Source organism: Ochotona princeps, chromosome 14 (assembly GCF_030435755.1).
Source record: "Ochotona princeps isolate mOchPri1 chromosome 14, mOchPri1.hap1, whole genome shotgun sequence".
In the NCBI taxonomy this organism is placed as follows: domain Eukaryota; kingdom Metazoa; phylum Chordata; class Mammalia; order Lagomorpha; family Ochotonidae; genus Ochotona; species Ochotona princeps.
The window spans coordinates 37,050,824-37,078,766 of record NC_080845.1 but is presented as its reverse complement, the minus strand read 5'-3'; the positions used below and the strand labels follow the sequence as shown (position 1 = coordinate 37,078,766).

Genomic DNA, 27,943 nt, shown 5'->3' with positions numbered 1-27,943 from the left:
AAAGTCTTACTGAGTCTTTAATATGCATTAATTACACTAAAGGGCCTGTTCACAAATCATCTAGAGGTTTCTGTGAGGTTTCTGCTGGTACTTGTATCGAAACATGTGTGTGTGAGAGAAACAACTAACACATATTTATTTTTCAGCACCTCCTATATCTCCAGCTCTGGGAGAGATGTTTATACTCACACTGCCTCATTAATTCTTACAACAGCCCTTTGAGGTCCTGAGTTTACAGAGAAATGGAAACACAGAGGGAACGTCACACAGCAGCTTATAAACACGGCAAGGTGATCAAACCCAAGTCCCTGTCCACAAGCTCAATGCTAATTCTCCCACACTGCAAATATATTTTGTTATATACTCTGTCTTGCCAGTGTTATATAGATTAATATCAAAAGAACAATGAAAGATGCACAATGGAAAATGGAGTTAAAATATGAAGGTTAATCATGAGCCCAGCTGCCTGATCTAAGTCTGAGCAGCTTAGCTCTCCGGGTGCCTCAGTACTCAGAGCGGAAGAAGGTCAAATGCACTCCCGTGAGAAAGGCTGCCGAAGGAATGCAACTCACTCTGCAGTGCACTTGGCCACTGAGTAAAGTACTTACTTTAGGGAAAAAAAAAATGCACTGGAGAGCAATGAGATGTCTGAACACTGTAAGAACTACCCAGGGACAAGACCTCATGACTGTATTGCTCTCTCCTGGTACCTCAAACAGGGCTTGGTTTTGAGCAGGTGCTCAGCAAATACTGAATGGATGACCAAATGCTGATAACAGGAAGATGTAGATCAGCAAAGTGTTCTTCATAAAGTAAGCCACCCTCTACTCATTCTTACCATGGAAGCTGATGCCAATTACAGTCCCCAGACATACTTGCTGGACACTGGGTGATGGCTTTATAAAAAGGAAGAACAACCCAGTGGCACAGCAGGTAAGCTGCAGCCGGGGACGCTTGCATTATATATCAAAGTGCTCAGTTTGGAGTCCCAGCTATTCCACTTCTGATTCAGCTTCATCCTATTGTGCACCCTGGCAGGCAGCAGATAATGGCCCAAGTATCTGAGTCTCTGCCACACACATGGGAGAACAGGACTGGGTTCTGGACCCCTGGTTACTGCCAGGCCCAGTCAATGTCAGCCTCTTCACTGGTTAAAAAAAAAAAATACACTTTTGGGCCCGGCGCAGTAGCCTAGTGGCTAAAGTCCTCACCTTGGGATCTCATATGAGCAGTGGTTCATGTTCCAGCTGCTCCACTTTCCATCCAGCTCCCTGCTTGTGGCCTGGAAAAGCAATCAAGGATGATCCAAAGCCTTGGGACTGCACTCACGTAGAAGACACAGAAGAAGGTCCTGGCTCCTAGCTTTGGATTGCCTCAGCTCTGGCCACTGTGGCCACTTGGGGAGTGAATCAGTGGATGGAAGATCTTTCTGACCCTCCTTCTCTCTGTAAATCTGCCTTTCCAATAAAAATGCATGAACGTTGGGGGCTGGGGGACAGTGAAAAGGAACACAGCTTTAATTAGTTGGGTTGTAAGAATTAGGAAAGATTCACAGTGTTGGCCCCGCAGCAGACAAGTACTGACGTACTCAAGGGATGACATTTCCCTCTTTTGTCTCCCTGTCTTTCCCGATCGCTTTTGCCCTGTCATCCGTTCATCTGAAAACTACAAGGTAGCTGAGAACATGGACCTGCTTTTTACATGTGTTTAATTTCCTTCTCAAAGACTTTCTACCCACACATGAGTTGTGGAAACTGTCATTATTTCCCATAATATTAGATCTAAACCACAAATCCTGTCACAAAACAAAAAAAGCAGGGAAGCTGGGGGGCTGGAGCATAAGCAATAAATTAAGCAAAAAAATTTGATTAGAAATGGTATGGCTTTCTATTTTTCTGTATGGAATGTTATGGGTGAGTATATATGATTGAAAACAAGGCAGCCCTTGCTTCTGATGCTGTTTTAAAGCCTTTAACGGAGACATCTGCTACATGATTAACACAGGAAGCCTGAGTTTCAATGGAGAGCACAGGAGACTACGGCTTACAAGGGAGCCACGTCTGTTTGATCTCTGGGTCCCATCTGAGAAAGCTACATACTTGAATAGCATAGCCTCGCGGTTAAATTGGAATTTGGTAATAGATGAAAGCTGTTCTTTCCTCAGTGTTTCAGGGGTAGAAATCAACAGCTGCTTGTATCCTTTCATACCCAACGAAGAGGGAAGACTCCACATCTGTCAGCATTTTCCGGTCCTATTTCTTAGGATCACAGTGGGGAGGAGGTGAAGTCTGAAACCCTGCCTAGTCCCAGACAGGAACACAGCAATATGCCTTGCATTCAAAGCTGGAATTCTAAGCAGATCTCCCCATTTCTCATCCACCAGGGTCTGCTCCACGCCTAGAATTCTTCTACTTTATCCTGACAGACATCTTGATCATTTCCCATATAATGACTCATGACAGTACAAAGATCAAAAGGAAGAGTGGGCTAGAATCAGGGGGAGGTAGAGGAGGAGGAAAAGGAGTAGAACAGAGAAAGTGCCTCCCAAAATAGGTTCTTCTAAAAGACAGCAGCAATAGCATCTCCCAGTGAATTACAGTGGTACTGCCAGAGCAGGTGCTCAAGAAGACCCTGGGAATGTAAGTGGATGCTCTTTTTGTTTTTGTTGTTACAGACCCCTGACATTTCATCTTGGAAAAGTTAGAAAAACTGGAAACCTGTGGAAATAAGGCGAAGGAAATATCTAGGGTTGGTTTCGGAGGAATTCTGAGGCATTTGTTAGACTTGTTTTGATTACATTTTGGAACTTAATCCATTTACCCAACAACTTACAAGGTACCAGGACCAGACTTAGTACAGAGGCAGTTAAATGACCAAGGCCTCCATAATTTCAAGAACTTTACTTTCCAAGCAATGGAAACCCTCAAAGAGAACATGGTAGGTGAGTTGGACTTCAAATGCTGTATGGGAATTTGAAAGACAGAAAAATGGATGACCATTGAAAGAATAACATGAACAAAACCAGACAGGTTTGAAACAATTTCTAGGGAACAAAAAGGCCTTCTGGGATATGTATGTGTATATATATATATATATATATATATATATACACAAATATATATATATATCTCAAACAGAGGAGTAGAAAGTCCTTTTCAATACTGAAGTTCAACTCAGAAATTAAAAAACTAAAAAAAAAAGTAGGCTAATGATAAGAATAAATGCGCCTTAAAAAAAGATGTACAAATGGTCAGTGAGTGCAGGAATAAGGGAAATGTGTCATGCATATACAATGGGGTAAATACACCATGTTGTTAGAGAAAATGTGGTATATATACTTATACACACAATGGAATACTAGTCAGCTTTGACCGAGGAGGAAATGCTGCCCTTTGTGAATTATGAACAAAACTAAAAGACATATAGTAGTTTAGTAAAATAAGTCACAGAAAGGCATACCATGTGATATCACTTACGTATTTGTGGAATCTAAAAAATTGAACTCATAAAACTACAAAGTAAGTTGTTGTTACCAGACCTGGGGTGGTGGTAAGGGATTAACCAGACACTGGCCAAAAAACACACAATTCAAGTTAGCCAGAAGAAATAAGTTCTATCAGTTAGTTATTCGACAGAGCAATGAAACTCTTTAAAACAGTGCTGATTTATATATTATGATGTTGTTGCTAAGGGAGTAGGGGGAATTGGGAGGGAATCAAGAGGTTTGCATTTTTGAATAGAAAGAGCAATTCTGTTACAAACAAAAGTGTTAGAACTTCAGTATATGTAACATTTCCCAAGAGGATAATCACATTCTATTAAAAAGCAGTATTAAGGGTCAAGTTAGGAAACATCACATATTAAAGTGTTTTTCTTAGAATAGACTGGCATATTAAATGTTTTGCAGTAAAGGAATAATTCACCCAACATTTTCCAAACTCATATTTCCATGGAGAGGAGCAGGGATCACAGTACACCCACTGGCTCCTTCAAGATCCTTGAGCAGTATGGAGCGTAGGTTCCATAGAGCTGAAACCAAAAGTGGTAATCAAACTTGCTCCCAGGTATGCTCAATGACTAAGGAAAGGTCTAGAAAAAGCAAGCAAAGTCAATGTTAGAGGGACACAGAGGTACCCGTTGCTTTCCTCCAAGCAGCATTTCAAACTACTTCTGAAGCACTGTTTCCAAGTAGAGTGCCAGAAGCTTCCTCCCTCTTAAGTAACATACATGGCCCTGTGAGGATTTCTGGTCAGCAACTTTGTGTTATTATAACCACAGCTGCTGGAAAGAACAGGAATGCTCAGGTTCAAAGCACTTAGGAGCAGACACAAGGGGAAGGATGAAGAGGTGGTATCCTTGCCCACATTTATTTATCTTTACTGCTATCATTTGTTCTGCAGAGATCTCTTTCATAAGGCCTCTGGAAAAGAAAAATTTCTCCTAGCTCCACAAGTAGCCTCTGACAGTCAAAGTGTAAAAAGGCAGGAACCTAAGAAATTCCAATCGTTTTGGATGCTTAATACAGGCCAGGGGAGTTTCTGAAATCTTCCTTCCTGCTCCTGTGCATTGGCACACAATCCATGCCCTTCCTATTAACAAGAGACAGGAAAGAGCATGAAGAAGCCCCACAGCCCAGGCAATGCCCGGATGCTGACAAATTGGTTGGTGTGTCAAATATTTTAAGATGTACCACACAGAACCAATCAATTCAGACATTTCACCCCTGGTATACAATTGATTACTTCCATTTTCCCCTTCTCAACTTTTCGTAATGCCACAGGAACACCCACCTCCCATCTAGAGGTGATCTCAATAGTGTACCTCAATCACCTCAGAGCTTTTAAAGAATACTTCTCAAATCCAAGTATTTATCAGTCATTACCCCAATACTTCCCGAGGGCCTACAAAGGTGATAAGGCAGTGTGCTAGGCACTAGGGACACAAAGAGTGGAGTAACAGATTGTCCTTCCTTTTTAGCATAGAGCACAAAATACCAAGTTCCAAATTCAATGATCAATGTGTAGAAAACACAATTACCAGAAGTACAAAAAGCTATAAGAAGTAGAATAGGTTTGATTCTGCTTGAGTTTTATGGCCCATGGCACAAAGTAAACAGAAGCACTTGCATTTCCAGTGTCTAGCAGCTATGCAAGGGTCAGAGTTCAGAGAACAGCCTGGAATTTAAAATCTATGAATAGCAGAGGGAGGAGAATCTCAGGATCTTTACTTCTCCAGAATGCAAATCAAGGTTGTTTGACCCCCAAACAAACCCACAGACTCTCACTCTGATATTTTCTCTGTTTTTATTTTTTTATTTATTTTTTTGAATTCTAGAGACAGAAGAGAAGACAGAAAAGGCTTCTATTCACTGATTCATTTCTAGGTTGGGCTATTTTGAAAACAGGAACAAGGAAGACAATCTAGTTTCCCCTAAGTGGCAGGGACAAGCTACTTGAGCCATTATCTGCTGCTTTTCCGGGTCTGTACCGGCGGAAGCTGGGAATTGAAGCCAGGCACTACAAAGTGGCATGCAGGCATTTTGACTACCAGATCAAATGTCTATCCCACATTGAAATCTCTTAATTATGAAAGATGAATTGTATTAGAGCCAATGCAATGGAAACTAGTCAATAAGCCAAAAAATAGAAACCTTACCAGGGTCGGGGGTGGGGGGGTGGAGAGGATTTGTACTCCCAAGAAAGCCAAGTTCAAATCTAACTTAGGAAAGCAGTGACACGCATACTAATCAGCATTCAAAAGTGGCTCTGAGGAAGATCCTAAGAACTTTCCAAGTCTGAGGGGCATGAGTTCCAGAGAGCTGAAAACGTCATGACTTACCCACACACGTTGGGAAGATGTCCTCATTGTTGATCTGGACCTCGATCCAATCCATAAGAAGGTTCATGTATTGCGGCGCTGGCAGTGCAGTCGGCTTCTTATATTTGTGGTCATCCTGCCACCGATACTCATATTTGGGGCCTCCTGACATCACAGGGCAGGTCCGCTCAGTGCAGAACTCACAGATGGTGCCATAGATGAGATTGATCCGATTGAAGAAGTCCACCACATGCACCGCCACCCAGTCATTTTGGTCCTCCCCACTGGGCAGTTGCACGGCTGCCTTTAGGTCCACACCCGAGTTGAGGGATGCCTGGGCACGTTTGTGCAGCTCAAATCTCTGGGTACCAGGTTCAAACTTCCTTTTGGGCCGGAAGGTCTTGTCTTTGTTGAACACCTGCTTCAAGGCGATAGACATGGTTTTCTCCTTCTCTTCTTTCCTTTTGCAGGAAGCAAAAAGACACGTGGAACTGATCAGTGAGAGATCACAGCCCAACAGAGTTTTCCACTGCCAGCCCTCAGGCCCCAGTCTTGCGGGGTGTTGCTTTTAAATCTCTGTTAAACTGCCCCTTCCATCTTCCTCTTGAAAGACTTCCAAGGCAACCTCATCTTCCTTCCTAAAGGCAGAGAAGAAAGTGGATTTGTGACAACTGAGTTGGCATTTAATAAATGGCAAAAGCTGGGGTCCAGTAAGTTAATTCCCTATTTGCAATATCAGCACGCCACTGTGGACAGACTTGAGTCCTGGCTGCTCCACTTCCACCCCAGCTCCCTGTTAATGCACCTGGGAAAGTAGTAGAAGACAGTCCAAGAGACTGGGTATCCACATCCACCTGGGAGGTCTGAATGAAGACCCTGGCCCACCCTGGCCACTGCAGCCAAAATGAGGAGTGAACCAGCAGATGAAAGATCTCCAATCTCTCTCTCTGTATGTGTGTGTCCATCTTCCTCCCTTGCAAATAAATAAATATTTTTTTAAAATGAAGAGTCTAGACATGTTTTCTACCTTGTGTTCCTGTCTGTGCCCACTTCTATCCAGATATATGAATGTGGAGGTTAAATAACTGCCCTTTAAATCTACATTGGTGATGCAAACTATGGAAGTAACTAGAAGAAACGGCATCATATTTTTCCTGATGGCCTCATCAAATCTCTGCTAGCCATTTTCAATGTGATTAAAAGCACAAAAGAGGGCCCGGCGGCGTGGCCTAGCGGCTAAAATCCTCGCCTTGAACGCCCCGGGATCCCATATGGGCACCGGTTCTAGTCCCGGCAGCTCCACTTCCCATCCAGCTCCCTGCTTGTGGCCTGGGAAAGCAGCTGAGGACGGCCCAATGCATTGGGACACTGCACCTGCATGGGAGACCTGGAAGAGGTTCCTGGTTCCCGGCTTCAGATCGGCGCACACCGGCCCGTTGCGGCTCACTTGGGGAGTGAATCATCGGATGGAAGATCTTCCTCTCTGTCTCTCCTCTCTGTATATCTGACTGTAATAAAATGAATAAATCTTTTTTAAAAAAAGCACAAAAGAGCTCTCCCAAGAGGCAAGGATGAGTGGTGACCAGTGACCGGACCCTACCCCATATGTGCTTCTTCTTAATGCCACCCTCCCCCCTTTCATTGCCTGGATTGAGTTTGATTGAGGTCACTATCCCCATCCACACACATATAGGTGATAGGCACAAACCTTGCTATCACAGCCAATTAGCTAATAAGAACATTTTTCCGAAAATTTGTAATCAAGACCCAGCTTTTGTAAGCATGATCCTTAAGAGAGTAAAAACTGGGCATGGTTGAGCTCAGTCTGGATCCTATGCAGTGCAGTCAAGAAAATTAGGCTTCAACACCTAGAAGGAAGGGAGGCTGAATGAGAGAAAGGAGAATGGATGACAATGATAAGAGAAACGAAGAAAAGGGTTCAAGCGGCTGTAAGGAGAAGAAAGAGAGGCACAGTGAGAAGAAAGCATGGGCTTCTTAATATAGAACGTGACTATTTCATAGATTTCCTGATACAGATTTAGGAGCACAGCAATACTTCTCACCCTACCTGCATCCCCACCCACTCTCCTCCTTGCTTCTCTCTTTCCTCTTTCCCAGCTTTTACAATGGCATATTTTCATTTCCTCCCACAGTCACAAGTTTATCGCTCCTAATGGTAATGATATAAACCATCAGCAAGCAGAAACACAAAAAACCTCAGGAATAGAGATGAAGGTTGTAAACAATAATAAACTCCGAGGATGAGCACCAATGTCTTTAGCTCTGGTAATCTCTTCGGTCTGCGTCCCAATCTGTCTTGAAGCCCCACTGTGCTTCCAGACTTTGGGATTCATTAGTTTTTCCTGAATGAGTCAATAAATCCCTTCTCTGATTTCATCTAAGTCGAGTGGATTCTGTTTCTTTTCAAGGTTCTTTCACTATGACAGCATTTGTCAGCTCTATCATGTGACCTCCTTTATGTCTGTAATATCACAGCTGCCCAACAGAACTTTCTCCTAAAACATAAAACTTCTGTGTCTTTGTTGTCAGACTAAATCCTTATTGTCCAATAAGGCACCCGAGGATCATATTTCACTACTGACTACTGTGAATATGACCAATATAACTTAAAAACAGAATTTTATATTGTGTAAAATTTTAATCAATTTAAATTTTACAATACTGCACGTCTAGTGGCTCCATATTGGGCAGAGCAGTTTTAAAGTATTTGATGCTCTCTTCTCTGTTATTTCGTTTGACCCTCACAAAATCTTGGTGAGGTTTATGGATTTATAATAGCTACACTATATTTGTAATTGGTATTACTCTCCCTGGATCCCCAATAAACAAAATTACCTGGCTAACAAGCTTCCGTGACTAACCAGACACACAGTCAGGACTGACAACCAAATTGTTGACTACTAGCAAATATTTTTTCCATTCTAAAAGGTGATGCCCTTCAATCCATCTTGCCTGCTATTCATTACATCCCCCTATTCAGAACTGTGTCCCTTTTACCGTTTGCCCACATATTCCTCAAAGGAATGCATGTTGGAACAAATTGTCTGGGTGCAGGCCATGACCTGGGTCTTCATAGAAAGGACATTAACGGATCTACCTCTACACCAAGCTTTAAACAAAATGGGCCAACAACCAAGTTTCAAAGTCTGTCACACCAAGCTGTAAAGAAACAAGAATAGGTGACATGATTATCTCCATTTTATAGAGGAGTAAACACTTCGCAATGTGTTTGATCACTTGGACATGACCAGATGTAAGAATGTCTTAGCTCGGGCCCGGAGGCGTGGCCTAGCGGCTAAAATAGTCCTCGCCTTGAACGCGCTGGGATCCCATATGGGCACCGGTTCTAATCCCGGCAGATCCAGCTTCCCATCCAGCTCCCTGCTTGTGGTCTGGGAAAGCAGTTGAGGACGGTCCAAGGCTTTGGGACCCTGCACCCGTGTGGGAGACCTGGAAGAAGTTCCTGGTTCCCGGCTTCAGATCGGCGCAGCACCAGCCGTTGTGGCTCACTTGGGGAGTGAACCATCGGATGGAAGATCTTCCTCTCTGTCTCTCCTCCTCTCTGTATGTCTGACTTTGTAATAAAAATAAATAATAATTTAAAAAAAAGAATGTCTCAGCTCATGAAACTTGTCCAAAATGGAATTCTCTGAAGAAAGGGATAATTTAGACAAGTGGGTTCCAAGGTTTGAAGAAAACAACAACGCAGGATGGATAATAATGGATTAGTTGTACCACTAAATGAACAAAGAGGCACCTGTCTGTGTCTTTTGCCTAATGTAAGATGCTGTATCTGTGCAGGTACTCAAGAGTTTAAAAAAAAAAAAAGAATAGCAATTCTACCTGACCTTCCTTTCCATTGGAACTGCTGCCCATAATTTATACTGTCAGCTAATTAAATGATCAGAGTAGTACTTATAAAACATTAACTTGAGGGTCTTGTTAAAATTCAGGTTCTGATTCAACTGGCCTAGGTGACGCCTAAAAGTCTGCATTCTGAACAAGTTCCCAGGGGCTGCTTGGATGACACTTGAAATGTCCAGGTCCAATCTTAGAGGATGAGAAATGCCGGTTCTCAGGCTTCCGCCCACACCCAGTAAATCTAACGCTGCACTGTAACAAAATCTCAGGAGTGCTGCTAGGTCAGAGGGCTGCCTCGCTGGCTGAGTAAAAGAATGAATAAATAAACTTGCACTTGTTGTTTTGTCAACAATCTGCTTTAGACGCAGAGCCTGCTGCTCAGTGTGTGTGTGTGCCTGGGAAAAGGAATGGAGAGTCTTTGTTCTGAGTACCATCGCCTTGACAGATGGTGACAGTGACACGGCCTTTTGATCTGCATCGGTTTGGGTAGCGCAGCAGCAAGCACCTAGGAGGTCCCCTGGGATTACCTTTTCATATATGCCAGATGGAGTGTGGCTACTACAGCCTCACGGCAAGGTCTCTCTCATGGAATAAAATTTAGTACTAGCTAACGCAGGGGTTATAAAGTCTCCAAAGCGAAGTAAAAGTCAGAACTTGGCCATGGGGATAGAAACTACAAGTAAATCCTATGTCATGAACAGCCCCCTTGAGGTGATTCTCAATAAATACTGGAAGCCAACTGCTCAATCCATAAACATTTACTAGAGGGTTTTTATATGCCAGATACAGGGCTAGGCACTAAGGGCTCTTAAATGTAAATGTTGGAGACCATGAATATGCACAAGGCATCTGCCCTGGCCCCAACAGATCAAACCAATAGAGTTTAATCAGGGTAAATTCGAGTGTTGGTTGCTTAGAGAAACCTGGTGACCAATTAACAAAACTGTAAACAACTAACTAGCCAAACTGTAACAAACTGACTGGTTGACTGACTAGCCTGTAGCCAATTAATTTGTTCTTTGTATGTTTTATTTTTGCTTTTGTTTTTTTGTGCCTCCTGTTTTCCCATAAAATCCAACAGTGTTGGTTAAAGTTCTCAGAACTTTCCATCTCGGAGCTGACTGATTTCTCAGCTGTATTTGTTTTGTTTTGTTCAAATAAACTCTACTGGATAAAATTGGTCTAAGTAATTTTCCTTTCAGCAACAAAGTTAATTACAGTTCAGTTCCTGTATTAGGAAGAGTTCAGTTTGTTATGTGGTTTAGAGGGTAGCTACTGACCTTTTTTTGGAGGGGTCTTTATTTACTTATTAAAGATCTATTCATATTTATTGGAAAGTCAGATTTGGGACCAGCACAGTAGCCTAGTGGCTAAAGTCTTCACCTTGCATGTGCTGGGATTCCATATAGGCGCCGATTTTAATCCCGGCAGCCCCACTTCCCATCCAGCTCCCTGCTTGTGGCCTGGGAAGGCAGTCGAGGACTGCCCAAGGCCTTGGGACCCTGCGCCTGCAAGACAGAGCCAGAAGAGGCTCAAAGCTCCTGGCTTCAGATAGGCGTAGCTCCAGTTGCTGTGGCTGCTTGGGGAGTAAACTCACAGGATGGAGGATTTTCCTCTCTCTGTATATCTGACTTTCCAGTAAAAATAAAATAAATCTTTAAAAAATAATAAAAATTTAAAAAATAAAAACAAAGATTTAGAGGGAGAAAAAGATACAAAGAGAAAGCTCTTCCATCCCCTGATTCATTACACAAGTGGCTACAATGGCCAGAGCTGAGCTGATCTGAAGCCAGGAGCCTGGAGCCAGGAGCCAGGAGCTTCTTCCGGGTCTCCCACGTGGTGCAGAGTCCGAAGGTTTTGGGCTGTCCTCTACTGCTTTCCCAGGCCACAAACAGGGAGTTTGAAAGGGAAGTAGGTCTGTCGGGACATGAACCAGTGCCCATATGGGATGCTGCCATGTGTAAAGCAAGACTTTAGCCACTCTGCTACCATGCCAGGCCCTGACTTTATTTATTTGAAAGGCAGAAAGGCACAATCAGAGTTCCTCCTTATACCAGTTCATCCCTCCAAAAGCCCCAAACAGCCAAGGTTGAACCAAGCTAAAGAACTCTACCCAAGTCTTTCGTTTGGACAGAAGAGACCCAGGTACTTTTGCCATGGTTGCTTGCTGCCTTCCAGGGGAACCATTAGCAGCAAATGAGAACTGCAAGCAGCACTTGAACCCAGGTACTCCAACAGGAGACACAGGCATCCCAAACAGCATTGTAACTGCAGTGGCAAATGTCATCCTAACTTCCATTCTATTACAGAACTGAACTCACCAGTATGGATGCTCGTGAGATTCCTTCCAAGTACCACTGAGGTTAGGAACAAAAAGTACTATAGAGTGAGATCTTTGGGAAGAGAAAAACAGAAACCCAAATATACAGCACACACTGACAGGAACTCCATGTGTTCTCCATATTTTCTGCTTAATAGATCAATTATAGCAATAAACATGTGCACTATAAAAATATGCAGACAGAATTCAGCTGGCCTATAAGGGAATGTTGAGGCAACTAAGCAACACTGGCAAGGAAAGTCCTTATTTTTCTCTTCCTATTGATGTCCTTGTCTTCACTAGTGGAAAACTCAGAGTCTTTGCCAGGGATATAAAAAAATGAAATAACTATTCACACACCCTTGAGAGATTCTTCTGCTCTAGCCATGACCACCCGGCCAAGAGACCTCAGTGACAGAGGAGGGTGAGGGAAACAGCAGAGAAATCAAGGCTGATATTCCAAGTCAACATGCCATTCATGGGCAGGAGGATTCCACTGGGCAGGACTGCCTGTCTAGGTGGATTTCTACAGTAAGGACACAGAGAAATGTCCTAGAAACACTCTCCAAGGAAATGCAGGAGCTAGAACAGTGATCAGGACAGAGCTGATTTCACTGAATGTTTGCTAAATGAACAGATAAATGACAGTGAATAGAGAGTGCTTTGTATGAATCCAAATCATAAAAGTGAAACCAAACTGGACCTCCAATCTCTGTCTACTGGGGATTCTATTTCAGCCTGCAGCTTCACTGCCGACTCACGGAAGCTGGCTGCCACCAGCTGCAGGGATGTTCTGAAGTCCCTTGAAGGGATGAAGATACCTGTTCAGCATCTCTTTTAAATGGGCTGCTTTTTCCTCTATGTTATCTGAAGTTCCAATTCTTCAGAATTGGAGAATGACTAGTCTGATTTGTCATCTTCTCACTACATTGTTTCTCTTATGGCTAGAATACAGTCCATGGAGCCATGCTTCCAAAAGCAATCATGAAAATAATTAGATTGAGATTTGATTCTAGAAGGGTGTGTGTGTGTGCGTGCGTGTCTGTGATTAAAATGAATATCATCTGGTCTTCTCAGGTTCCAGTAAATAATGTGCCTTAAGACACAATTTCATCAACCCCATGCACTGTTTTACTCCTGCTTCTTCATTAGGAACTATCTTTGATGATAAAATAACCTATAGGGACAGGCAAGGTGGTACAGCTGGCCAATCCTCTACCCATTAGCACCAGCATCCCATATGGATGCCAGTTTGTGTCCTGGCTGCTCCACTTCCAATTCAGCTCCTTTGTCCTGGACTGGGAAAGCAGCTCGAGAATGGCCCAAGTCCTCGGGAACCTGCACTCACACGGGAGACCCAGAAGCTTCTGGCTCCCATTTTGGGATCAGATCACCTCTGACTACTCTGGCTACTTGGGTGTGAACCGAAGGATGGAAGATCTCTGTCTCTCCACTCTCTGTAAAATCTGTGTTTCAAATAAAAATAAATAAATCTTTAACACACACAGAGGAAATGAAGAGACTACAGCCTGAGAAGCAGCTCTGTGAACTTTTTTTTTCCCTATTAATCCACTTCTATAACTTTGAGCCACCACATTATCACATTTTGTTAGATGAGCCAGGGGTGGAGGATGGACACTGATGCCTCATTTTAATCTTCAGTGAGTGACATGACTTCAGAACTTTAAAACACTCATGTCATTTCTGAACATCAATAAAGTGAGCATGAATAGGGGTAGCCCTACAGAACCTGCCACATGAATTTTATTCCCCACCATCTTCTAGCTCTTCAATCTCTACCTAAGTTACATTTTTATCGTTTCATTGGCTTATGTGGTTAGTTAGTGCAGACAAGACTAAATATTCCAAACATGAATATATCGCATGAAATGTTAATTGAAATGCAACAGAGCAGCAATGGCTACACTGGATCAACACACAGGTGTTTTTCAAAAGACGCAAAGTGATTTACCATTTCCCAGACTCTGAAATGTCACTACTTAGAAAGGAAACATGGTGATGAGAACGAGGGGAAAGGGTGGAAAAGAGGAAAGAAGGGGGTATGTTGTGTAGTTTAATACATTACATACTCAGAGTCGATAACTAAACATAAAAGAAAATATTGTTCCTTTAAATAAATCTCTCTTGGGTACCAGTATAGATGTACTGGGATCCTAACAATGAGAAAGATGGAGAACAGGTATTCCAAATTTGGATAGGTACATGCAGCCTTCTGCCACAGTTCTTAAAACAAATTTTAGGTAAAATTATTTTAAGGTTAAAAAAAAAAATCAGCTGAATTGTTTATCTCATATGAAAGATGTCCTAATGATTTCACTGATTATTTATTTTTTACAAAGTAAGTGACATTAAGAGGGGGCTCACATTTTTAAAAAAAATATTTATTTATTCTTATTGGAAAGTCAAATATACAGAGAGGAGGAGAGACAAAAAGGAAGATCTTCCATCCGTTGATTCACTCCCCAAGCAGTCTCAACAACCAGAGCTGAACCAAGCTGAAGCCAGGAGCCTGGAGCCCTCCCTATCGCCCCCCCTCCAGATCTCCCAGGCAGGTGCAGGGTCTCAAGGCTTTGGGCCGTCCTTGACTGCTTTCCCAGGTCACAAGCAGGGAGCTGGATGGGAAGCAGGGCTGCTGGGATTAGAATGAGCACCACTATGGGATCCCAGCATATGCAACCGAGGACATTAGCCACTAGGCTACCAGGCTAGGCCCCAAGAGTACAACTTTTTAGGCTCGTGGGTAGGGGATAGTTAAAACTGACAAGTACGGGAAAAACTTGTAGACAATATGGCTAAGTGTAGCTTCTGTAAGAGGGCTGTGAGAGCCCAAGGGAGAACATGAAAGATATTCAGCAATTTGCAGCTGCTGAATAAAGTGCCTTACTGTCTTCATCCTTTGCATCCCATAACTATGCAAGTTTTAACAGAAAGATTTTTTAAGAAACCAGTCATCTAGAACCTTCGGATGCTTAAAATTCCATTCAACCTAATTATGATAATAACTAGTATTTACATTACTATTTATTAATGATTTTACTCTTTGTAACTTATACTAAATATTACCATTTACTATCATAATTTTAGAATAGTTATTACCATTTATCACTTTGAGTATTTACTCTTTATTTTAATGCTCACAACCTAAGGCATAGTATTATCATCCCTATTCAGGAAGACTAAGTTTGTTGCAGGTCACAAAATCAGTATGTTGCAAGGTTATTACAAACCATTCAACACCTAATTAACATTGCCCCTTGAGAGAGTTGTCTGCAAAATAAATGAATGAATGAATAAACAAACAAACAAGGCCAGATGAAGTTCTACATTTAAGGGGGTCAAGTCATGAGCTAGGAGAAACAGAACTAACACTATGCACACTGTGATGTACCATCCTGAAGATACACTTGTAGGGTCTTAAAAAAGTTCTTAGGGGTCAGGCATTTGGCCTAGCCGCTTAAGGTGCTACTTGGGACACTCACCTCCCCCAGACTGGAGGACCTGAATTCACACACCGGCTGTGGTCCACTCCACCTTCCTGCTAATATGTACCCTGGCAGGCAGGAGGTAACGGTTCCTGCCACTCGGCTGAGCTTCCAGCTCCAGCCTGATCCAACCCCTGCAACTGCAGGCATGAGGGGCTTGAGGGAGTGCATGAGAACATGGCCTCTATACTTCTCCAAAAAGGAGGAAGAAGAAAGCAGAAGGAAGGAAGGAAGGAAAAAGGGAAGGGAGGAAGGAATAGAAGTAGTAGTAGCAGATGGAAGTGGAAAAAGGAAAATTATGAAAATACCATACAAACTTTCAAAATAAATATCACTTAAGTCCATTTCCCCACACACGTTTTAACATCCCCCCATACCTCAAAACTTTTTGAATTACAAGAGCTGGATTCAAATCCTGACTATGTCTTTACATCTTTATAAGCCACTCTTTATGAACTTCAATTTTGTCTTCATTAAGACAATGGTGCTCATTTTTCAAAGTAATTGTGAAAAACTGAAAGAGAACAGGGGTTAGGGGAGTTGTGACATAGTGGGTTAAGCTGTAGCTTGTGATGCCCCATTCCATAGATGGAAACAAAAAATAAATATAAAAAGAAGACTGTAAAAGCTATTCATAAATGGAAAAAATTATATGGTTACTGACACAGTAACTGGCAATAAAGGAACAGCCATTTTTTTATTTAACTCCAGGAAATAATATGAGTAACAGAAAATGATTCAGTTCAATGTAAAGTGTTTTTATGAGTAACAGCTAAGGTGGGAAGTGGTAGGGGCATAGGCCTAGGGTGGCAATGTGAGTCCAGTATAGGAAAAAAGAAATCAAATATTTTCTTTTTATTCACTTTGGATAGACTTTCACTTCTTAAGACAAAAAGAGATAATATTAATCTTTTTGTGTTACATTTTGTTAGTGAAATCAATGGTTCCCAACACTTATAACATACGCAGGCTAATATTGTGAGGGCGTGCCAATATTTTCTGTATATAATAAAAACGGAAATTTAGGCTTATTTCATGAATTTTAATACACCAGAGCAAATTACATCTTTCACACCCTCTCATCTTTCAAACACTTTTAGAATGGAGTATCAACTTCTGTCATGCTCAATTTGAAAACTGTTGACAATGAACACGACACATTCGATCACAGCCCAGCTACTGTCTCCTGCCTCTGTATTCTGCCAACAGGAATGACCCCCTCAGCTGTTTCAGACAGAGCCCCTGTGGGAGGATTAAAGCTTCATCCTTAGAAACTCCACAGAGGAAAACAGGGAGCCGTTTGCCTGGCAGCTTTTCAGTTTGTCTAGATGAAAACAGGTGAACAATCCCAAGATATAATTGAGACAAATCATGAATGATGCTATCTGCTTTGCCCACCTACACATGTCCCTAATCAGTCACAAAAAAAGAAAAGAAGAAAAACAATGATTGAATGTATATTGAGTCAATTTTCAAACCCTGGGACAACTTCAAAGACTGAAGTCTCTGCCCACTGACAAAACAATGAGCTTAATGGTATCTCTGCACTTTCATTTCCTCTGTTGTTAAATGCAGGTATTAATACCAGTGTCAGGATGTTCTGAGAGATACAGGAGATTATGTAAGTAAAGACAAGGCAAATGTCCAAATGTTAAGTTTATTAGTATTTTTTATCATATTCTGATGGCTTTGAGATCAATAGCAATCAAAAGCCATCATCTTGTCTGTTCTTTGACTTTTTCCCACAAGACCTAAAGCCCTGACCCTCCAAGTGAACAACACTGGATGATGTTAGAAAGAAGCACCATTTCCTCACTCCTGGGTTTTATGATGAAGAATGAATGTTCCCTTAGTACATTACTGGCTTTTTTCTGTGCTTTAACTAACATTGCCCAGGGGAAATGGTGGAAAGGGAGGTACTAGTTTTTTAATTGAAAAATTTGAGAATAATAATGTGGGTTGGCCTGGCTGGCTCAGCCTTGCCTCTCTTCCTCACGTGATGTGCTATTAGCTGCGACCCCGGGTTCTCGCCACTATACATAAAGGAGGCCTGCTTTTTCCAGCAGTGCACAAGAAAAGTTGGGTAAATGCAGAGCTTAGACTTAACAGATCCATCAGCTAACAGACCTGGGGCAAAATCTTCCAGTCTGGTATCTATTCATGTTATTTTGCTGTTTCAATGAACTTCTTTGAAACTAGAGAGAGAAGGGTGGCATTATTTGCTAGGGACCATTTTGGAGTCCCAAGATTGAGTTGTATGAACTCACTGGCTCGTGCAAAGCCAACTGGTTTTTAGCAGAGACTCACTGTGATATGAATTCAAGGAAAACACTGTTTGAGATACAACTTAGTATAATTGATTTACGTATTTTACTTAAAAGGCAGAGAGACAAGAAAGAGACAGAAGAGAAGACAGAGAGAGAGAGGGAGGCAGAGAGAGACCAATCTCCTTTCACTGATTTGCTCCTGAAATGCTTGCAGTACCCAGGGCTGGGCCAAGCAGAAGTCAGGAGATGAGAACTCTGTGTGGGTAGCAGAGGGCCAGGTACTTGAGCCATCACCTGCTGCTTCCAAGGTGCCTGTCAGCAGCACGTTGGGACAAAAACATAGCAAGGACTTAAACGCAGGCACTGTAAGGTGGGATCATAGTTGTTCCAAGCAGTGTCTTAACCCCTGAGCCAAATACTTGCCCTGAAGGATTAATTTACCTCCCAAGTGTACACATCAGGAATACATGCTTTTCTCCAGGTTTTCCCAGAGGAGATAAACCCCTCACAGGGCACAGTTGTCCCAGCCATGGTTCTGCCATAGGCCAAAGTGAGAAGCCAAATACTGAAGCACTCATCCGTGAGGATTTCTCAATATCCCACAACTAACAGTGGGTGCGGGCCTGCTAATGGTATGTACCTGTGTACCTACGGTCTATGAACCTGACCTCAGAAGCGTTTCTCTACAGGGAGCTTAGTCTTTCCATACACCCAAATAAGGCCTCCCCGCCAGCCAGCCTCCACTTGCTCCAACTGCTCTCTGGTTTACTTGCAAGCCATAGCAAAGAGGGAGGACAGAAGTAGAGAAAAAAGAAGGAACAAGGAAGGAGTGGCTGATTGTCCCCAATCCATGACTTGTGCATCCCACATGCACATTTCTCATACACATCCATGACTTCACACTATATGGAGTTTTTGTGTGTTCACCTGTGGTCCCCACCATCAGTCTGAGGGTGCCAATCACAGTCAGGACTTCACTGCAGCAAACGTACCTGCAGTGAAGTCCTGACATGCCTGACATGGCACCCAGCTCATCTCAGAACCCAGCACATTTTTGCAGTTAAAATCAGTATGTAAGTGGCTGGCAGTCCAATACTACACAAGTAAACAGATATCTCTCCAGCTAAGACAACCCTGCTCTCATAATCATGATAATCAACGTGACATAAGTAAAAAAAACCTTTTCAAGCAACAGAACTATTGGTTCACATAAACACTACAGAGGCTCGTGGGCATGCTTTCCTTCCTTCCTTTCTTTTAGAGATTTATTTATTTATTTTGGAAATGAAGACTCACAAAGATAAGGAAAGACAGAGAGAAAGATTTTCCGTTTGCTGGTTCACTCCCCAAGTGGCCACAATAGGCAGGGCTAAGCCTATCTGAAGCCAGGAGCCAAGAGCTTCTTATGGATCTCCAACGAGGGCTCAGGGTCCCAAGACTTTGGGCCATTCCCTACTGCTTTCCCAGGCCACAAGCAAGGAGCTGAATAGGAACTGGTTCAACCAGGATGTGAACTGGCACCCATACCAGTGGATGCAAAGTGAGGATTTAGCCACTGAACCTTTGTGCCAGGCCAGGAGCCAGGCTGGGATATGCTGTTTCTTAAGCCTATATGCACAGCTCACAATTTTCCTTTTCCAACACCGAGGAAAGAGTCAGCTCCAGGCTTAAAAGAATGCTTAAAAATACGCAGTGGAGCTTTGTGAAGATCCTTGTGTAGTGCTGCAAAAATTCCCCTCATATGCTTTGCTTAAAACCAAGTCTGAAAATATATCTCAAAAAGAAAAAAATAATGGGAAAGAAAGGAAGCTAGTCAGGTTGGATTTTTTTTTTCAGCATTCAAAAAAGAAAAAAAAGAACAGGGATAGTGTCATATAGCCACCCTGCAATCCAGCTCATAAGAAGTTGGGCAGGGACAGGGCACTTCCTCTTCCCACTGACATAGCTGAAATGTGATATATCAGGTAAAGCCAGTGCTTGTGAGGACAGCATCCCATCTGGATGCTAGTTCAAGTCCCTGCTGCTCCACTTCAGATCCAGCACCCTGCTAATGCACCTAGAAAGCAGCTGGAGATGCCCAAGTACCTGGGTCTCTGCACCCACATGGGACATTCAAAAAATGCGCCTGGCTTCAGTCAGGCTCAGGCAAAACTACAGCTACCATCTGGGGAATAAATCAGCAGATGAAAGGCCTCTATCTCTGTCTCTCCCCTCCTATCTCTGTAACTGTTTTTTGAACAAGTAAACCTCAAAAGGAAAAGAAGAAACATAAAAATATATCCCATCACCTCCTTTAGTGCAACCTCTGTTTTGGTGATTGCTGCCTGCCCCCTAAGTCTCCATCTGGGTTCTATCTACTCTCAGTCTCTTTCTGCCTGCCAGCAATAGCACTTGACCCCTAAACTGCCTTATCCAACTACCCTATACAATACCAGGACACTTGTTTCCTTCAAGCTATGATCCCAGCACCCACCTGTTAAGTGTATACTGGAGACCTCCAAAAGCAAGATCATTGATGATACAATATCGCAGGAAAAAAACCTCTACTCTCAAAAATCATCAGAAACAATGCAAACTCTTAATTTGTCAAAAAATAAACACACATCATAGCCAGGAAAGCGAGGTGGGCTTTTAAAGTCCTACAGGACAACCCTGGCCAATTGTCCTTTCAGCCAAGGAACCAAAAGCTCTCTCAAATACTTGAGCAAACTGACAGTGAATTGCCCTTCAAAGCTATCACTTTAGACAGACAAGAAACAGTTATCCATCCACATTTGTGGCTTCCCAAACCTGTGATGCTCAAGTCCATTATATAATAAAATGGTACAATATTCCCAAATAACCTATTCAATGCTTCAGATCCTCTCTATTACTTATAATATCTAATGCAATGCAAACAATTGTTATGCTGTATTGTTAGGGAAGAGAGACAAGAGAAAGATGTCTGTACATGTTCAGCCCAGAGGATTTGGTGGATATTTTTAATCTGTAGTTGGCTGAATCCATGTAAGCGTAACCTCAAAGTGTGGAGGCCTGGAGATCCACCTGTAAATCCTCAGTGGTTTTTAAACCTTTTAAAGTATCATACCCTTTTTTTTTCACGACCAGATGAAGCCCTGTGTGAGACCCCCAACTCCATTACAATAGACACATGTTTTCTCTTCCATAGCGGAAGCTGAGAGCATCTACTACCTCCCAAAAGCCACTGAGACACCTCTGAGAACTTCAAGTTTGGCATTTTCAAGACCACTACTGTTGCTCGTACTTGTCTGCCACTAAATCTGAACTCCTGCCCTTTCCTCTGCCTGCCACCAGCCAGGACCTTGCCAGCTGCCACCTCCTCTACATGACCTTACCTGATGGCGCTGTTAGGAAGCAGCTCTGCATCTGTAACCCTCTGTATCAAAGCAGTCCTAATCACTGGTCATTATCAGGTGCCTCACCCTGTACTTCTGCCCTGTGTATAATCAGGGCCACCCACCCATCTGTCAGTACTACAGCGACCATCCAAGCACAGCTCTGACACAAGCTGCCTCTCAAGGGTGCAGCCTCCACTTTCCCTCCCCTCCTACCTTACCTACTCTGGCTTTGTGCCTGACTGGGCTCATCTGGAACCCGCTTACCTCTCACCAAACAGTTATGGGTTTGATTTGCAGTTCTTGAGGTCAACACCTCTCCCCAGCATTGCCTCCCATTTGTTCTTTTTATCCTTCACTGTTCCCCTATTTTGCTCCGGGGCTGCTGGAGAACAAGGTAAGCACAGCTTCTCCTCACCCTGGCCCATCTTTGTCCCCTGCCTGTTTATCAAATTCCTGGGTGGTCTCCAGGGGACCCTGGGAAAAGCAGATCATGATCCCCCAGGATGGTCTTTCAAATGAAAACTCCAAGTCCTCGCTGGTCCCTACTCCTTCAAAGGCAATGACTTGGATAAGGTCTCCCTAAGCCAGGGAGTTGGACACACCTGGTTTGCATATCCAGGGCTCCCTATATCAAAAGTCACTCATCCAGGAGAATGCGCAGGAGAGAAATGTGGCCATCCAAAGAGATGAATTTCCAGCAGTAAGAACGACAGAAAAGGTCCCAGAGAATGAGGACAAACCTGAGTCGCATTGAGAACAGAAGGCATAGCTCTGCCCCTAGCTGGTCTACCAGCAACATCACCATGATGAGGCTGACCTATAAACCACACTCCCACACTCTGTGCCCTGTTGCTCTCCATGTTGCAGAGACAAGTGTTCAAGGACTAAGGTGTCTGATTTCCAAACTGATCATTTTGACTGAGTTTGACTTCTGGGTTGCCATTTTCAGAACTGCTGGGCTCTTGAGCTCATTATTTATAGCATTGCTAAACACTATTTTCTTCTTTGGTGAAATGGAGATAACAAAATGGTATTCTCATACTGTTGTAATAGTTAAGTGACATAATTGGGCCCAGCCTGATGCCTCAATTGGCTAATCTTCCGCTTGAAAGTACCAGTTCACATCCTGGCTGCTCTATTTCTCATTCAGATCCCAGCGGCAGAGGACAAAGTCCTTGGAACCCTGCACTCAAGTGGGAGACCAAGAAGAACCTCTTGGCTCCTAGCTTTGGATCAGCTCAGCTCCAGCCATTGTGGGCATATTGGGAGTGAACCAGCAAGGTCTTTCTGTCTCTCCTTCTCTCTGTAACTATGCCTTTCCAAAGAAATATACAATTTGTGTGGTTTTTTTAAAGGTAAGTTTATTTTGGTGCAAAATGCCTTCAAAATCCATAACCCAGTTTTTTGCAAGATGCAATTCCATGGACCTGCCACCTCATCACTTGAGCCATAATCTGCTGCCTCGCAGGGTGCTTGTTAACAAGAAGCCGGAGCGGAAGCAGAGACAGAACTCAAACTTGGGCACTTGAGTATGAAGCTGGGCATCCCAAACAGGAGCTTCACCAGCCGCACCAAAACACTCATCCCTTAGTCCTGATTTTCTTATGTAATCACAATGTGTAAACTTGCCAAAAAAAAAAAAGTTAAAAATAGAAGAAACCAAAAATCAAAGCAAAAATATCACCGTTCCAAAACCAGCTTGAATGGAAACAGTTACCTCAACAAAAGCACGATGGGTGTACATGTTTTCAGACACTTGGGAAACTGTTTTTCCTATTTTATTCTTTGGTTAGTTTTATTTGTTTTTCCCACACTATTTTTTTTTTCACACTATTTTTTTAATGACAAGTAAGGATGACAGCATTTTTTAAAAAAACAATAAAAGCTGGGGAGGGAGATGCGCTCAAAAATCTCCAGAGGTTTCTGGAACTTTTGCTTGCCCTTCCCCCAAGAAGCGTACAGCTCAAGAGAAACCATGAAAAGCAACTAAGGCCACGGGGTGTGGGGCTGAGCCAAACCCCTGCGGCGAGGAATCGCTTTATTTTTGGGCCAAGGATGGAGTCCAGGAAGCCACATCCACTGACTTCTTTTTCATTTAGGATTCTGAATTCATCAGTCTGTCTTCTTGAATAAGCCTCCAAAAGACATTTTTTCTATTTGTTCTAAGACAAGGGAGGGTAAAACAGAAACAGATACCATTCCTAGGAAAATAGAAACCTGACCTGTGGGGGACCAAAACAGGTGTTTGGTAATAGCTCCTATTCTATTCATTTTAAGCTGTACTGTAGTCTTAAAAAATAAGAAGAAAAGAAAAAAGGGGAAAAAAAAGAACTCCCTGGGTTAACACAGTGTTTGATTTTATATAAGCACCTGATTACCCAAATTCCCTTTGGAAAGAAAGGTGCCATGGGATTCTGTAAAAACTAGAACATCCGTAAAGTTTTCTTCCATCAAATCATCATCATCAAAAAAAAAAATCTAAAAACTTAATACAGGTAAAAACTGAAAAATTCAGTTCTTCAGATAGACTGCCTTCTAAATGTCATTGTAACTCATCTCCCATGCAGATGTCTTCATAATTACTCAACCAACAAACCACTGACAAACGTTTTTATTTTGAACGACAGAAAACTCTTCCCAGACCTGAGAGATTTTCACTGGTTCTTCAACAAGCTGGATCTTAGTTGATCTCCCCTAATTTGCCCTAACCCTGCATGGCTTCCAGAAAAAGACAAAAATGGGCAGACCATGGCAACTTAGCCAAGGAGCCTGATTGATGTCAACTTTGAAAGGCCACTACCCTTGGGTTTTCATTTCTGCAGGGAATGTAACCCCCACCACTGAGCCCGCTGTCCATGCTTTTGTCATCTGGCAGAGTCATCTTGTGAAATGTGAGCACAACCTGCCCAAGGCGTCTACAAGAAGTGAGGGGGGAGGGTGGGGTCATGCTAGGACATGAAGGTTTTGCTCATGGTTTGGAGAATTTGCTGCCAGGGCACTTACCCATTTTATAGGAGGGCACAGACATGAAGAGTGCAGGGTCCTGGCATTCAAGTGCCCCATAAGGAACTCTACAAGCCGGGATCATGACCAGAGACAGGGCTGCTGTCCTGAAAGCTAGGTCCCTCAACCAATCTGCGTGCAAGAGAGCCACATAGCTTCTGGAGGACACAGGGATATGAATGTAGAAATTCAGGGACCCCAGAAGCTTTGTGGCTGAACGGGGTAGCCACAAACAAGCAATGGCGAGGACGGACCCCATCAGAAGGGTTCCTTTCACCTCCTCAAAAGCCTAGCATTCTCCCTCACTCTACTCCCCCATTGCAACTTGCTCACAAGAGAAAAGAGCATACCTTGATACTCACTTGCAAAGCTGCCGTAGTCTAAGCTTGCATCTTCACAGATTCATAGGTTCAAGCCTGAGTCCCCAATGTCAAGGTATTAGGAAGCGTGGCCTTTGAGAGGGAATGAGGTCACAAGGGCTCCCTCCTCAGGAGGATCAGTGAGCTTATAAAACCAACTGCTATAGAGTCCTCTCATGAGGGCCCTTGCTAGAACATAACTAGGCTGGCTCTGTGATCTTGGTATCCACAACTTAATGAAACAGATTTCTGTGTTTGTGCTTCCCCAAGTCAGATACGCAGAAGCTTGCAACACCAAGTGTGCCATTACAATAATAGCCTGGATTTACAATGTGGTGTTTCTTTAAAGAAAGATTTTTTTATATTTGAAAGGCAGATTTATAGAGGAGAGAAACACACACACACACACACACACACACACACACAGAGACAGAGAGATATCTTCCATCTGTTGGCTCATACCCTAAATGGCCACAATGGACAAAGCTGACATAATCAGAAGCCAGCAGCCTCCTCTGGGTTTCTCACATGGGTACAGGAGCCCAAGGACTTCAGCCATCACCTGCTTTCCTGGATTTCCCAGGTCATAAACAGGGACCTGGATCTGAAATGGAGCAGCCAGGTTACAAACTAGCATTCATATGGGATGCTGGCATTTGCAAGCAAAGGATTACCTTGCTAAGCCAGGGCACCTACTCCAATGTGCTTAATTTTTTAAAACCACTTTGAATTGTATAGGAAGGAAACAGATCTTGGTGAACATAAGACAGTCTTTTTTTTTTTTTTTAATTTTTTTTTAAGATTTTATTATTACTGGAAAGCCGGATATACACAGCGGAGGAGAGACAGAGAGGAAGATCTTCCATCCGATGTTTCACTCCCCAAGTGAGCCGCAACGGGCCGATGCGCGCCGATCCAAAGCCGGGACCAGGAACCTCTTCCAGGTCTCCCACGCGGGTGCAGTGTCCCAAAGCATTGGGCTGTCCTCAACTGCTTTCCCAGGCCACAAGCAGGGAGCTGGATGGGAAGTGGAGCTGCCGGGATTAGAACCGGCGCCCATATGGGATCCCAGGGCTTTCAAGGCGAGGACTTTAGCCGCTAGGCCACGCCGCCGGGCCCAAGACAGTCTTAAAAATAATCATAATGGGGCTTGCACTGGAGTGCAGCAGGCAAAACCAACTGTGATTTCAGCATTCCACATGGTGCCAGTTGGTATCTCAGCTGCTCCACTTTCTATCCTGATCCCTGCGAATGCATGTGGGAGGGATAAGATGATGGGCCAAGGACTTGGGATCCTGCCACCATGTAGGAGAACTGGGTGGAGTTCTTGGTTCCTGACTCCTGGCTTTTCATTAGCCTAGCCACGGCTCTGGAGGCCATCTTAGGTGTGGTTCAGTGGATGGAGGATCTCTGTCCTATCTCCCTCTTTCTCTTTCTCTAACTTTCAAAGTGAATAATCTTTTTTTAAAAAATTCATTTCTACTTTATTTAAAAATCAAAGAGATATTTGCTACCACTGCTTCATTTATTAAATACAGACAAAGCCAAAGCTGGGCCAAGTCTAACCCAGGAGCTGGGAGATCACTCTGGATTTCCCTCCTGTGGCAGGGACTCAAGTGCCTCAGTCATCATCTGCTGCCTCCTGGGCTACACATTAGCAGGAATCAGAACAGAAACAGGGGGCCTGGTTTGGTAGCCTAGTGGCTAAAGTGCTTGCCTTGCATGCGCTGGGATCCCATATGGACACTGGTTCATGTTCCAGCTGCTCCACTTCCCATCTGGCTCTCTGCTGTGGCTTGGGAAAGCAGCCTGAAGCCTTGGGAGCCTGCACCCACGTGGGAGACCCAGAGGAAACTCCAGGCTCCTGGCCTTGGACTGGCTCAGCTCTGGCTGTTGCAGGAGTGAGCCAGCAGATGAAAAACATTTCTCTGTCTCTCCTCTCTGTGAATCTTGACTGACTTCCCAATAAAAATGAATTAATCTTAAAAAACAAAAAAACCAGGAATCAAAGCCACGTACTACCATACAGAATGCAGGTGTTCTAAGTATAATCTTAAACAATGTGCCAAAACATTTGTACCCAAAGGGTACCTTTAAGGTAGAAGTCCCTGTGACTCATGAGCAAACAAATGTACATTCATCATTCCATGGATCACTGTAAAGTACTGGCTCTGAGGATGTAGATCAATGTGGCAAGCAGTTTCCTTAGAGATCGCCGGCCCAGCCTGACTCACTCCTCTTGTGGGTGCCTCTTACCTCGGCTAGCTGAGTAAAGCTTACCCAAGGCAGCAAGCAAGTTAAGGCAAAGCTTTTTTTTTCTTTAATGACACAAACAAGGTCACCATATCCCAGCTCAGCAGCCACAATAATGGAGATGGCAAGTGCCTACTAGCAAGAACCTCACATCATTTCTGTTACAAGACACTCAGCTATTTCCTGTTCTGGGGAGTTTTAAAGTCATGAGATAAAAGAAGACAGGAAAAAAAGACACACCGATGGCAAACTCTGGCAAAGCCCCTTTCAGGATCTACAATCTCTCCCTTTCAAGCAAAAAAAAAGTTGGAGGGCCCGGCACCGTGGCCTAGCGGCTGAAGTCCTGGCCTTGAACGCCCCGGGATCCCATATGGGCATTGGTTCTAATCCCAGCAGCTCCACTTCCCATCCAGCTCCCTGCTTGTGGCCTGGGAAAGCAGTTGAGGACGGCCCAGTGCATTGGGACACTGCACCCGCGTGGGAGACCTGGAAGAGGTTCCTGGTTCCCGGCTTTGGATCGGTGCGCATCGGCCCGTTGCGGCTCACTTGGGGAGTGAATCATCGGATGGAAGATCTTCCTCTCTGTCTCTCCTCCGCTGTGTATATCTGGCTGTAATAAAATGAACAAATCTTTAAAAAAAAAAAAGTTGGAAACTGGAGTACAGATTTTAAAAACAAACATGGAGTTACAGATAAAATTTTAAAATATGCCTACATTTCCCCTTCGCAAGCCTGCCTTTGAGAATCCACCATGAGACAAACACTGGGTTATGCGCCTGGCAGCTTTCTAAGATGCCCCCGCCAGCACAGCGATCCCTGCTGCTTGCATCCCTGCTCCTGCGTGGCTCCCTGGGCTTGAAGGCAGGCTGAATCTAGTGATTCACTGCTAATGAATGGAATACAGCCAATGGGAAGGGGGACACTCTTGAGATGACGTTATTGACTTCAGTCTTGCACACATCTCTCACTGTCTCCTTGCTTGCTCACTTGGGATGAAGCCAGCTGCCATGGCGTGAGTGCTCTTGCTGAGAGGTCTATGTGGCAAGGAGCTGAAGGTGGCTTCCAGTGAAGAGCAAAGGTGCTCAGGCCTGCAGCTGAACCCCGCCATCGAAAACAATTCTTTTGATCTTTACATCTGCTCTGCTTCCATTCCTGCCCCTTTGGGATCTATTTCCAAACA

General features: G+C 43.6%; 1 protein-coding gene across 2 annotated transcripts in view; it reads right to left on the bottom strand.

Annotated features, from left to right (window-relative positions):
* MOB3B (MOB kinase activator 3B) overlaps positions 1-27,943 on the bottom strand; it is a 175,246-nt gene that overhangs the window by 109,427 nt on the left and 37,876 nt on the right. For both annotated transcript variants that reach the window (XM_058672631.1, XM_058672632.1), the window contains exon 2: positions 5,839-6,455. In XM_058672631.1, coding sequence (XP_058528614.1) covers positions 5,839-6,256 — 418 coding nt within the window. In that variant the 5' untranslated portion in view covers positions 6,257-6,455. The remainder of the gene's footprint in view (positions 1-5,838; positions 6,456-27,943) is intronic.